Source organism: Hipposideros armiger, unplaced genomic scaffold, assembly GCF_001890085.2.
Source record: "Hipposideros armiger isolate ML-2016 unplaced genomic scaffold, ASM189008v1 scaffold_696, whole genome shotgun sequence".
Classification (NCBI taxonomy): domain Eukaryota; kingdom Metazoa; phylum Chordata; class Mammalia; order Chiroptera; family Hipposideridae; genus Hipposideros; species Hipposideros armiger.
Genome location: NW_017732046.1, coordinates 214,878 through 229,278, shown reverse-complemented (window position 1 = coordinate 229,278; position 14,401 = coordinate 214,878). Strand labels below are relative to the sequence as shown.

Below are 14,401 nucleotides of genomic sequence, written 5' to 3'. Positions count from 1 at the left end.
GTGTTTTTTTGAATAATAATTAAAAAAAATATATGCTATCAGTATTTTGCTTTGGTATAGCAATCAGAAAAGCACCATTTCTTCCTCCTGCCTCAGAATTATTTCGTGAACTGTACAAGATGCATAGTCTACTGTGGCAGAAGTTTGTTTGGTTTTTTGTTCTTTTTAAAATAATTGCTAACATTTTTTTAATACTAAGTATCAAGCATTTTTCTAAGTTCTTTTTGTTTTCTCTGATTCTAACATAAACCTATGAGATAGGTACTGTTGTTATACACGTGTTTTCAGATGAGATGTATGGGGCCTAGAGAGCTGATAAATGAGCTTTTTCCAATAATATGGGGGTAATGCCCCTTTCATTTCATTACAGGGGATGTTTATCACGCCTGCTCACTACAGCGATGTTGTGGATGAGCGTTCTATTATCAAGCTCTGTGGTTATCCCATATGTCAGAAGAAGCTAGGAATTGTAAGTAATATTTTTAAGTATAGGCTTTTAATGTGTATATTTAACAAAATACTTTGTAGAAAGAATAAGAAGTGAAACTGAGGTCATGAACTGATGACATGGGTTAGCCAAAGATATGATATATAGATAACTTAATTTTGTAACATAAGTTCAATTTTATTACTTGAATTCTTTTGTAAGCCTACTTTCTTTTCTTTAGGTACCAAAACAGAAATACAAGATTTCTACCAAAACCAATAAAGTCTATGATATCACTGAAAGAAAGGTAAGTTTAAAGGCTTTTTTCAATCTGGCAGTTAATTTTTAATATATGCTAAATGAAATGCTAAAAATAACTTTAAAATCTTGTCTTTTAGAAAATAGTCACATTAAAAGTTTTTCATTTATAAATATTTCATACAAAGTGTTTAAAAAACTTTGCTTGTGCTTTAATTAATACTTGAACATTTGAAAATTAAAAGTGTATATTGGAACAAATTCAGGCAAGTAAATCATGGAACAGAACAGAGAAGCACAGACTCACCACATATGTGGTATATGACAATAGGAGTACTGTAGATCAGTGGAGAAAGGATGCATTACTCAATAAATAGTACTGGCACAATTAATTATTCATGTGGAAGAAATGAAAATTGACCTCTATCTCAGTGTCCATTTAAAGATCAATTTTATTTTAATTAAGGACCTAAGTGTAAAAGACAAACCTTTTCAAAGACAGTATGGGAGAATATCTTTATAAACTTGGACTAGAGAGAATTTCTGAAATAAGTTAAAAAATTATAGACTGTAGGGGAAAAACTGATAAATTTTTCTACATTAAAATTTAAAATGTTTGCTCATAAGTTTCCAAAACAAGAGTGAAGAGATAATCTACAAATCAGGAGTTAATATTTCTCACATATCTGACCGCAGATTCATAACCAAAATATATAATCTATAAGAAAAAAACAAACAACCTAATAGAAAATTTTTATAGTGGGAACTTGAATGACTAATGAACAAATGAAAAGGTGCTCAATCTTACCAGTAATCAGGAAAATAGCAAATAAAAACACTGTGTTATGTTTTCACAGCCCCCAAATTAGCAAAATTATAAAAATCTGGCAATATTAGTAACTATATACTTGTGGTGAAATAAAAAGTGGTACAACTTCTTTGAGAAACTGGCATTATTTAATAAAGTCAAATTTGTGCATTCTTTATGAACAAGCCTTCCTATTCTTTGGTAGCCTAAGGAAATTCTTGCTATGAATGTTCCTAGTTGGATAAACAAAATATGGTATATGCATAGAATGGGATATTATTTAGCCTTTAAAAGGAAAGAAACTCTGACACATACTACAGCATGGATGAAATTTAAAGACATACTAAATGAAATAAGCCAGCACAAAAGGACAAATAATATGATTCCACTTATATGAGGTAACTAGAGTAGTTAAAATTCATGGAGACAGAAAGTGAATGGTGGTTGTCAGAGGTGGAAATGAGTTGTTATTTAATGGGTGTAGAGTTTCAGTTTTGCAAGGTGAAGAGCGTTCTGGAGAGGGATGGTGGTGATGGTTGCACAACAGTGAGAGGTACTTAAGCCACTGAACTGTGCAGTTAAAAATGGTTAAGGCGGTAAATTTTGTGTATTGTACCACAATATTTTTAAATCTTAAAAATTGTAAAAAAAAAAAGGCTTGTAACATTGTAGCAATAACAAAAAAAGCGATAACTTAATTATCCATAAACAATAAATAAAGGGTAGTGTACTTACACAGTGGAATATAATAGACAGTGTAAATGAATAAGCTACAACTACATAAATGAATTTCAAAAACAATATGGAAAAAAAGACAAGAATATATAATATGATTCCATTTAGGCAAAGTTTTAAGGGTAGGCAAAACTGATAGATTTCATAAGGATATGTATATAAGTAGCAAAACATAAAGGAAAGCAAGGGAATGAGTAACACCTAATTTATGATAGTAGCTACCTCTGGGAAATGTGGAGAACGATGCCATCAGGGAGGGTCACATAGAGGCGTTCAAAGACCTTTTTTCTTATCTTGGGTGATAGATTCATGAGTTTTCATTTTTTTCTTTGAACTTCATATATATGTTTTATACTCTTCTTCTGTACCTGAATTACGTTTCACAATAAGGAAATAAATAATTTGCTAGTTTTAAAATGTTCTTTTCAGTGTTTTTGCAGCAATTTTTGTTACAAAGCATCTAAGTTTTTTGAAGCACAAATTCCTACAACTCCAGTATGGGTTCGAGAAGAAGAAAGGTAATATAAATCATTATGTATACATTTGTTCATGTGTTCTAAAAATTTCTTCTTTTTGAGATATGCAGAGAATAGGTCTAGTTTTCTTTGGAATGTTATCATAGTATCCATTTTAATTGTGGGAAAATTGTTATATTTTAAGCATAGCTATTAAGGATTTTACACTTAAAATCAGAAAATTAATGCATACAAGTGTTATTTGTGTGTTGTTTTAGCTTTAATCATAAAACTTGAACTTTATTTCCTCCTATGCCAGTTATTTCTTTTAATTGTATTAATATAATAGTCCTGGATTAAGAATGTTAAATTTTTGCAAAAGACACTGGACTGGATCTTGGGATCCAACTGAACTCATTTTGTCATTAGGAAACTGTGTACTAAGGTTAATAAGTTCAGGTTACTAATTCATTCAATCTTTATTAAAAATCAGTATAATTTTATAATTTAAAGAATCCCAGTTGAGAGTCATTTTTAGCAAAAAAAAAAACGTTTAAGAACAGTCCTGGGATTTTGCCACTTGGGAAATGTTTAAACACAACATTTTAGTAATTGCTGAATTTGAGGGGAAATGTATTATTGCGGGGCAAGTGTCATAATAATATAAAAAAGGTAACAAAAGTTATTGTTATATAATTAAACTACATTGTCTAGAAATTCCAAAAACTTAAATTAGTGAGCTAATGTCCCAAGTAATTCATGTTTGATAGTATGATAACAACACAAGGCAGTGTTATTTGTAGTAAAATACTTAGGATCTATGCTAAATACAGTCAGTGACATGAATGTGATGAGATGCAAGTTTACTAAAGATTTTTGTCTAAACAAAACAAAACAAAACCCTTAGTCTTATTAGAGGCACAGGGTAATATGACACTCCCATAGGTTCAACTAGCATCAATTGTACTGATTGATGACAGTATCTTTATTGGCAGACACCTTTGCCTGATGGTCCAAATCCTGTGTGGTTTAGAATATGTAAAACACACCACCCTATGGATTTTGTTATTTGAATTAAACATCATGAAGACTAAATTGTTCATCGTTTCTCTACCAGCCTGACTTTCTTGTTTGGAGGATAAAAGATTGTATTAATAGGATTGTCCAAGTTGACTGAGAAGCTGAGAGCACCTTTTAAACTATCACTTTTTTTCTCTTTTCTTAATATTTCACCAGAGCTGCCCATCAGCTCCTTAGCCTTATGTCAGCAGCATATTCCATTTCCTACATTAAAACCAGTGTTCCTCTAAGTTATTCTTAACTTTGCTTCCAATGGTATCTTCTCTACTTCTTAAATTTAGTCCTCTCATTTAGCCAACCCTTGGATCTGCTTCAACTGCTTCAAAACCATTTACCAAACTACCTTTCCTGTCCTCTCTGTTTTTTTCAAATATAGTTATTGGTACTTTCTTTAGCTAATTTAAAACAGTCCTTCCCTCTAACCTTTTCCTAAAATCTTACCATCCTATGTTCAAAATGCCCATTTTTTCCCCAAATACATGAAGCTCTGTCACTTTATATTTGTGGTTCTTGAAATTCTACCTTATGTATATGCCCTTCCCTTCCTCACTAAAAAAGAAAGATGAAAATGGCCTTGGTTTCCCTAAACTAATCAATTTAATTTTCATTCAAAGTGTGTATGTAGTATGTGCTTAGTACCTGGCAGGCTGCACACAGCATAAAGCCCAACCTGTAAGTTTAAATTTAAATCTCAATGGGATGGCAAAACAAATACACATGAGGGAAAAGAATTTGTACTTATTCTAATGAGGATCTGTAATGTAAGTTAGTGAAAATAAAACATTGTATAATGAGAAACTATAAGCACAGATGAGAAAAACTTGTAGGAATGGGTTGGAGTGTTGGAAGTAGAATTGGTAACAAAGGGCCATGTTAAATTTGGTATATCATCAAATCCTAGGGAGTCATCAGATGTTTTTGAACAGAATTTAATCTAACATTTCATCTATAAAATGAATTAAAGAAGAAAGGATCATAATTAAAGAGCTGAAAGGGTCCTTGGAGATCTTTTAATCCAACCCCTTTATCAAATTCAGAAAGAGGAAGTGTATTTCTTAAGCTAGTGATAGATTCCAAATCAGGCCAGGATTCTTGAATCATATTCCACTTGATTAGAAGTAATCAGTGAGTAATCAGTAATCATATACAATGGTCACATTGTACATAGTGTTACTGTAGCCCTTGTTTATGTATAATTCTTGTCAGTGTATAACCATAACAGTACCTTTTATATCTGGATGCTTCAGTGTTACCTTAATTTCTCAATTCTTACTGGCAAAGATGTCAGTATTTCATGAAGCCACTAGAGGTCACTGTGTTTTCACAGAGAATGTTTGATATTTTTAATGTGTGTTAATGATCAGAATTCTAGAATTCAGTATTCTTTTAAAAAGCTTGTCTAGCTATTGCATATGTAAGCTCAACAGGAATGTGATATTTTAAAGCCTTTTCACATATTATATATGACATTCAGAATATATTTGTTTTTGAAGGGGGAAAATGGCTTAAATGGAGGCATTTAGTACTACTTAATGCAGAGATTTTTATTAGCTTAAAGTGAGTCGTAAAAATTACATCATAATTTTAACCATAGTTATTTTATTAATATTGATTATTTTAGTATTAACTATTAAATATTTAATAATCATAATATTAAAATAAGAATAAATATTAAAATCCACTCAAAGAATTAGATATTCTATTGCAATGACTTCCAAAATTTTTGACCACATAGTAAATGTATTTTACATTATGATCCAACACATACGTAAAACTGAAATAAAAGTTTTATGGAACAGTGCTTAATCCTCACTACATGAAAAGCCTCTGATATTTTGTACTGTTACTTTTTTAAAATGCTGCTAATCAGCCACTTAATTGGTGGTCCTGATCTGCAGTTTTCAGAGCACTGTCTTATTGGATCTAGCTTACGTATTTTGTTGTTTTATTCCAGGAAAGTCTGTTATCAACATTAATCCTCAGTTTCCTCATTTGTAAAGTAGAAAGTTACATTTAATCTCTTAGTTCCCTTTAGTTCTTATCTTTTACAGTTCTAAGTCAGTCACTGCTATTATAGTGAAAGTTTCCTAGATAAGGAAATTTCTTATTTATAAAAATGATTAAAATTATCAGCATAAGACTAGGGAAATTTATACTACCTTGTCCTTGTAGGGAAGTCTGTCTCATTTAAGAATATAGAGTCAAAGTTACTGTCTTAAATGATTTGAACTCTTCAGTTTGTAACGATGAAGGCTTACAAAGGATTGGATCACAGTTTTTAAATTATAAAAGATAACCAGGAATGCTTTATATTATGCCCAGGGCAACTTGAAGTTGACATCTGCAGGATACCATGATTTTACACACCATTTGAAATAGAATATTGTTTAACACAATTGGTCTTTCTTACATTATTGTGAAAGCAAATATAAATCTATTCACCAGATTCTAAAATACTAAAACCTGTAGTGTCTCTTAAAATTTCTAACATATTGTTTTATACCATAATAAGCCTACCATCTCATTGGTAAAAATTAAAAAAAAAAGGTATAAATAGATTTAAGAAAGATTTAGACAAATTCATAATTCTTTTGCGGCTTTCGAATCAGAAAGGGCCTTAGATGTTTTCTAGGCCTTCAGTTTTTTATTAAGGTATGGAAAAATATCTGGAGTATCTCCTTAATATCATGGAGAGCCACAGTGCTTCTCACAAAATGTCTCCTATACCCTGTCAAAGACAGAACATTGACCTAGATGGCCTGAGTCATGACGCAGTGTGATGCTTCTCGTGTTGTGAGTTAGAAATTTTTTACCCACTTGGTGGCCAGAAACAGACCACACAGTTTTGTTCCTCTGAGACAGTGTGCTCATTTAGTCATATAGTTGCATTTATAAATTCTGTTTGGTTGACTGTAGGTTCTGACAAATCTTTGAAGAAGGGAAGTTTCTTGAATTGTAACCTAAAAAATCAGGAGTTAAAACTAAGAAGGAAGGACAAATGTTGAGTAGCAAGTTATGATTTAAAAGATCAAATTGAGGTGAATGGTTAATGCTGACAGAGCTAAAAGCGCCATCATGTGGCTCAGAGTAGGGGATTTTCACACATACTTCTCGGCAATAAACATAGTGTAATCTCAGAGGTGCGGAAGCCAAAAAAACCTCTGCAGAACAACTTCTATAACCTCTTCCTGAATAGCCACCTCTGTTGCTTAGTATACAGAATAAAAACTTTCTGAAACAGTTTTAACATGTCTCAAATTATATTTGAAAGATTCACAGGGGTAATTGTAGCCTGCTGCTTCTGTTGGTTTCTCTGTGGTACACATATTCTAAGTGATACACACATGTGCATACATACATACATAGATACACAGGGTTTTCTGGCATGGTGTTTCTACTTTTAGGTTTACTTTGCTAAAGTTATAATTATCCATCTAATTTATACTTTAATGAAAATAATATGAAAACATATATGAAGAACAAGCTTGATGGTATTCTTTAATATTATTACCTATTTTTGTTTTTTAAATTGAGCCTATCTCAATTAAGTTGTGAATTATCTGCAAGGCAACATACACTTTGAAAGGAATGGAAGATACTTAGAGCAAAGAGAAATGACACTTTTAACAAAAACCTTTAAATTTCATCTAAAAAAGGATAGAAAAGAAAGAGCAACATAACTTGGTGTCTCCTTTCTAAAACAACTCATAGAAAAAACAAACTAAAGTTTTACATTGAACTTTTTATCCAATACCTCAATTAATTTAAATTCAGTTTATTTTAGTGTCAGATACCATTCTCCATTTTATAAATTGGGAATCAGGGAGAGTATTAAGGTCATTCATAAAATATCTAGAAACAGCATTTACTGTAGTTTTCCTTACCTGTAGTCAGAAAATGAAAGGAGAATAATATAGTAGCTTGTAAAGTATATTGAGTTTCTGTTAGATAGTGTAAACAAAGGTAGTACCCTCACAAGGTTTTTGGGTCTTTTTCTGGCTTTAGTTAGAGGCAGCCTGTGTAGAAAGAACTTAGACTTTGAAAGACCTAAATTCAAATCCTAGATTTACTACTTGTTAGTAAATCTAACAAGTAGTATTGACTTTGGAAGTCAATTAACCTCTCAGAGCTTTTTTCTCCACTATAAAAAGTTATGTGAGGATTAAATGAAATATATAAAACCACCTAGCAGAAAGTGGGGAGATGAAAAAAGTTCTGGAGATGGATGGTGATGATAGTTGCAGAACAATGTGAAGATACTTAACACCACTAAACTGTACACTTAAAAATGGTTAAAATGGTAAATTTTATATATTTTATCACAATTTTTGAAAATCCACCAACCATATAGTAGGCACTTACATTATGATTTTCCCCTTTCCTTCTTTAGAGATTGAATTTTCTTTTAACTCTTAATGTTTTTCTCTAAAAATACCAAGTTGTATATTTGGAGATTTATAAAACTCTTAAATTGTATGCATGATTTAGAATGTTTACATTTTGATTACCCCCAGATTCAGCCATACTTGGGCCTCTTTTTTTTTTTTGGACCTTGTTCTTATTTGGAACTATTCTGTCTCCAAGATCTTGATGAAATAAGAGCTTTCTGTCTGTGACCACAACCCCTATCTCATCTACAGCTATTACGCCTGAGTGTGCTTTGTGACCTCATTTTGACCTCCCGTCTCTATCAAGGCTCTATTCTTCTAGGTTTGCAGACCCTCATTAAATTTGTTTCCTTGAGCTCAACAGTCAGCGTGTACAGTATTGTCCTCTCAGATAATCCCAGATTCTTTCTTCCTTAAGCATTTACCATGTCCACCTTTACAAATGTCATCCTTTATGTCTATGCCTAGGCTGCTGAACATTATTGGGTGAAGTTCTCAAATAAGACTATTAGCACTTTAGACAAGCTGTCTTATTTAATTCAGTCCTCACAACATCCCTGGGGAAGTATTGCTACCCATTTTATTGATGGTGGAATTGAGGCTCAAAGGATTAGTGACGCACCCAAGAATACTTGGCTCATATGTGAGTACATAGATTTGGGATTTAGACCTGTACTTGGCACCAAAGTCTGCTCTCTTTGCATTCCTTTGGCCCTGTACCAGTTCATTTTATCTCCTTTCAACTGTGTGCTCATGGTTTTTTTTTTCTTTGTTTTTACTATCTGATACATTCAAACCTTTTCTGAGGAGAAACTTTGAACCCAACCCCCAACTCATAGTAGATAGTTTAACCTACTGCTTAACTGAAATGATTTGAGGGCATCCAACAGAACCTCCTTAAACATTATTTTCTTTATATGCTCTCTCATTTCTCTGCCTTCTCGTTGCTGATATAGTACCCTCTATCTTACTGATTTCGTCCTCCTCACACCAAAGCTTTGCTTAATGATTTATTCCAATTTTCTTCCTCTTTCAAGTTCTCCTTTCATACTGATTCTTTTCCTCTACTTTAAAAAGGAAACAAAAAAATCCTGAAAAATATCCATTAAATTTAGCAGTCTTATGCTAACTGGTGATGTTAGCAAGAGCCATTTTAGTAGAGTAATGCCTACAGATTCCAGGAGGCAGAGGGTTGGTGACTGAATAGGAGATAAGGAATTGAAAATGATGAGTGCAGATTTATTTATTTACTTATTTCTGAGTGCAGACTTTTAAAAAGGAGGCTTTCAATGAAAGTGGCAGGGGCTGTATGATGGAAGGACAGGGTTTAATCGATAGGATAAATTTGCTAAAAGGAAAATATACAAAAAGAAAGAAAAAAAGAAGAGGTTTGTGGAATTAAAACACAAGAGTAAAATCTGTAGGATTAGCTTCAAATGCCCTTATATACAAACTGTATCTATCTTTATAGGCCCAGCTGAATCTGAAACTTTTCTTCATTGGTTCAGCAGGGAGTTTTTCTTCTCTAATTTCCTGTGGCAACTCATATGTCTCTCCTGGTACTTACCACATATTCTCTTGAATTATATGATGCAACAGTGTTATTGTTATAAGCCATGCTGTCTGGGTTTGATTCCTGACTTTACCACTTACAAGTTGTGTGACTTTTAGCAAATTACTTATTTTAGTACTCAGTCTTTTTATCTGCAATATGGGGATGACAGTAGGAGCTACATCATTCTTATGAAGGTTAATATTTGTAAACCTGTTAGAACACACATTTTTCTTCTACTAAATTGTATGGTCTTTTGTATTAAGATACCCAGCCAGCATAGTCCATACATATAATAGTTCATAATTTTATTTTTGAAAGAATTTGTTGAATGATGGAATATACTGTGCATTTGTAGGCTAACCATTTAGTGTGAGAATCCAATTGAGAATCACTAACTACACATGCTTTTTTCCCTACAGTGATACTCAGATCCCATTTAGGACCAAATGCCAGACAGCTGTGTGGTACTGAACCTTGATAATTTTAGGCAGCAAGACTTGGGCGGGGATGTGGGATTGAAAGAGTGATAGAACTACAAGTGGAAGTGGGAGGAAGTAATCACCAGGCAATAAAACACTCTATTGTAAACGTTAGCATATTATTTAGGCAAAAAAAACTCTTAATGGGAGTTATAAATATCCCAGGAGCAGTCAGGGCTAATCACCACCCAAGCATTGTCGTTTGTGTCCTTTGAGCAACCCCAAACCATGATCGCTTCTATGACTAGAGTTTTAGTGAGTAGGGAGAAGTAGGGTAAACAGAATAATTTGGATAATTGGGAAAGGAAATGCCTCAATTGGCAGAGGGCCTAAGGAAGAAGGGAAAAAATAGATTAAATTTTTACTCCCAGGCAACTCACTACCTTTGTCTTATTTTGCCTTTTTCTTCTAAATTTTCTATTTTCAGTCTTGGAGAATTTTTGAACTGCAAGGGAATCTCTAGAGTAGGGATGGCAAATATTGCTTAAATCCTGTATGCCTCCTGATGTGTGGTACTGAGGAGTTTAATGGGAAAGCATGCCTTGGTCAGTTAGTAGTGCCTCCCTCCCACAGCTAAGGAGAGGATTGCCCAGCGAGTCTGTTCCCTGCAGTGCCTCCTACACTTGAGACTGAACAAAAGATAAATGGGTTATCTAGGGACTGGTTATATGATAAATGCTATGATGTTTAATTATATATAAAAATACTTAACTGACATTTTTAACTGGCAGCCTTTAAATGTCATAACTCAAATGACTTCTGGTTCTGTCTGTCCATTTAACTTGACATTTTTAATTGAAGATTGTTATACTATCAAGGCCTTCGTTGCAGCAGCCCTGTTTTGCCCTTGAAATGGGATTTATGCTCAGTGCCTTAGCTTCTCTTTAGCGCATCTAGTTTCTTATATTTACTTTTTTTCTATTAATTGACTTCTTAGAGCAATGTTAGGTTCACAGCAAAATGGAGAAGAAGGTACAGAGATTTCCCATATGTCCCCTACCCCCACACAAATCGTAGCCTCCCCATTATCAACATCCCCACTAAAATGGTACATTTGTTACATTTTTTTTTAAGATTATTTTTTTGTTTTGTTTTGTTTTTAAAGATTTTTATTTGGAAATTGGGGAATGGGAACAGCGCTGAGGAATTGGGGGAAGGGGAACAGACAAGTTACTGTCCTTTTTGTTCTTCAGTCTAGTTGTAGAAGACGTTGCTTCCCTGGCCCAAGTTGGCACCATCATTGCGCTCTTCCCGGGTGAGGCAGATCAGTCGCCGGCTTCTGGACGGCCGCTCATGGCGGCTGCTGGCCGCTCACGCTGGCTGCTGGCTACACATGGTAGCCCATGGCAACCCACTGCAGCAGTGGCTGCAGCCTATGCCCTCACCGGCAACAGCCCAGCTCCAGGTTGAGCTGTTGTTCAGCATCTTACCTGTAGATGGCAGTGTCACTGGCCCTCATATGTGGGATCCGAACTGGGGCCCTCTGGCGTCCCAAGCCAGCTCTTAACCACTGCGCCACTTGGCTGGCCCTACATTTGTTACATTTGATAAGCCTACATCAACACACCATTATCACCCAAAGTCCATGGTTTGCATTAGGGTTCACTCTTGGTGTTGTACATTCTTTTGGTTTGGACAAATGTATAATGACTTATATCCACCATTTACAATACCATGCAGAGCAGTTTTATAGCCCTCAAAATCCTCTGTGCTCCGCCTATTCATTTCCCACCTCCCCATCCCCTGATCTTTTTACTGTCTCCATAGGTTTACTTTCTCCAGAATGTCATATAGTTGGAGTCATACAGTATATAGCCTTTCAGATTGGCTTCTTAGTATTATGCGTTTAAGTTTCCTCCATGTCTTTACATGGCTTATTAGCTCATTTCTTTTTTCTTTTTTTTTTTAGATTTTATTGGGGAATTGGGGAAGGGGAACAGCCAAGTTGTTGTCCTTCAATCTTAGTTGTGGAGGGCACAGCAAGCTCAGCTCCAAGTCCAGTTGCGCTGCTCAGCTCACGGTGCTGTGTTCAATTAGTTTCGAGTGGGTGTAGCCACCATCACATGCGGAAGTCGAACTGGCAGCCTTGTTGTTATGAGCGCACACTCTATCCCCTGAGCCACCCGGGCAGCAGCTCAGCTCAAGGTGCTGAGTTCAGTCTTTAGTTGCGGGTGGGCATAGCCCACCATTCAAACCGGCAGCCTTGTTATTAAGGAGCACATGCTTTCACCAGCTGAGTCCTCCTGTCACCTGTTGGCAGCTCAGCAGCAGCTCAGCTCTGGGCGCAGTGTCACTGGCCCATGCGGGAATCGAACTGGTGACCCCGTTGCTCAGAGCTCACACTCTTGGGCAAGCTCTTAACTGACTAAGCCACTCGGCCGGCCCTCATTTCTTTTTAACACTGAATAATATTCCATTGTCTGAATGTACCACAGTTACTTATCCATTCACCTACTAAAGGACATCTTAGTTACTTCCAAATTTTGGCAGTTATGAATAGAGCTGCTGTAAACATCCATGTGCAGGTTTTTTGTTTGGACATAAGTTTTCAGCTCCTTTGGATAAATACCAAGCAGCATGATTTCTGGATTGTATGGTAAGAGTATGTTTAGTTTTGTCAGAAATCACCAAACTGTCTTCCAAAATCGCAATACCATTTTGCATATCCACCAGCAATGAAAGAGAGTTCATCCTCACATCCTCACAAGCATTTGATATCAGTGTTCTGGATTTTGGCTATTCTAATAGGTATGTAGTGGTATCTCATTTTTGTTTTAATTTGTATCTTTGATGGCATATCAGTTAGAGCATCTTTTCATATGCTTATTTGCCATCTGTATATCTTCATTTTTTGTTTTTTATGTCTTCTTTGGCCCATTTTTTAATTGAGTTGTTTGTTTTCTTAATGTTTTAAGAGTTCTTTGATATTTGGATAACAGTTCTTTATCAGATCTTTTGCAAATATTTTCTCCTCCTCTGTGACTTGTCTTTTTATTGATAGTATCTTTTGCAGAGCAGAAATTTTTAATTTTAATGAAGTTTAGCGTATCAGTGCTTTCTTTCATGGATCATGCCTTTGGTGCCATATCTAAAAAGCCATCTAGGTTTTCTCCTATGTTATCTTCTAGGAGTTTTATACTTTTGCATTTTACATTTAGGTCTGTGATTCATTTTGAGTTAATTTTTGTAAAAGGTGTAAGGTCTGTGTCCAGATTCATTTTTTTTTACACATGGATATCCACTTGTTCCAGCACCATTTGTTGAAAACTGTCTTTTCTCCATTGTGTTGCCTTTGCTCCTTTGTGAAAGATGAGTTGACTATATTCATGTGGGTCTATTTCTGGGGCTCTCTATTCTATTCCTATCTATTTTTTCTCCAGTAGCTTTACTGTAGCTTTATAGTAAGTCTTGAAGTCAGATAGTGTCAGTTTTCCAGCTCTGTTCTACTTCAATATTGTGTTAGCTATTCTGGGTCTTTGCCTCTCCATAAAAACTTTATAATCAACTTGTCAATATCCACAAAATAATTTGCTGGGATTATGGTTGGATTGCATTGAATCTACAGATCAAGTTGAGAAGAACTGACATCTTGACAATATTGAGTCTTCCTATCGATGAACATGAAATATCACTCCATTTATTTTTCATTATGTAGTTACTTTTTTTTTTTTTAAGATTTTATTGGGGAATTTGGGGAGGGGAACAGCATTGGGGAATCGGGGAAGGGGAACAGACAAGTTGCTGCCCTTTTGTTCTTCAGTCTAGTTGTGGAAGACGTCGTTTCACTGGCCCATGTTGGTATTATCATTGTGCTCTTCCCAGGTGAGGCAGATCGGTCGCCAGCTACTGGACGGCCACTCATGGCAGCTCTGGGCAGCTCACACTGGCTGCCGGCAGCTCATGGCGGCTCTTGGCAGCTCACGCTGGCTGCCAGCCACTCACGCCAACTGCCAGCCACTCACAGTAACTTATGGCAGCCCACTGCAGTTTAACTGCAGCCTACGCCATTGCCAGCAACTCACGGCAGCCCAGCTCCAGGTCGAGCTGTTGTTCACCATCTTAGCTGCAGAGGGCAGTGTCACTGGCCCGCATGTGGAATCCGAACCAGGGCCCTGCTGCTCAGAGCTGGTGTCCCAAGCCAACACTTAACCAACGTGCCACTCGGCCCATTATATATTTACTTGTATTTAATCTGTTTTTAAAAGGCAATTTTCTG

The 14,401-nt window shown here is 35.3% G+C and overlaps 1 protein-coding gene across 2 annotated transcripts in view; it reads left to right on the top strand.

Annotated features, from left to right (window-relative positions):
• RPAP2 (RNA polymerase II associated protein 2) overlaps nucleotides 1-14,401 on the top strand; it is an 83,070-nt gene that overhangs the window by 6,355 nt on the left and 62,314 nt on the right. For both annotated transcript variants that reach the window (XM_019626986.1, XM_019626987.1), the window contains 3 exons: nucleotides 371-469; nucleotides 669-734; nucleotides 2,658-2,746. In XM_019626986.1, the coding sequence (XP_019482531.1) occupies nucleotides 371-469; nucleotides 669-734; nucleotides 2,658-2,746 (254 nt within the window). The remainder of the gene's footprint in view (nucleotides 1-370; nucleotides 470-668; nucleotides 735-2,657; nucleotides 2,747-14,401) is intronic.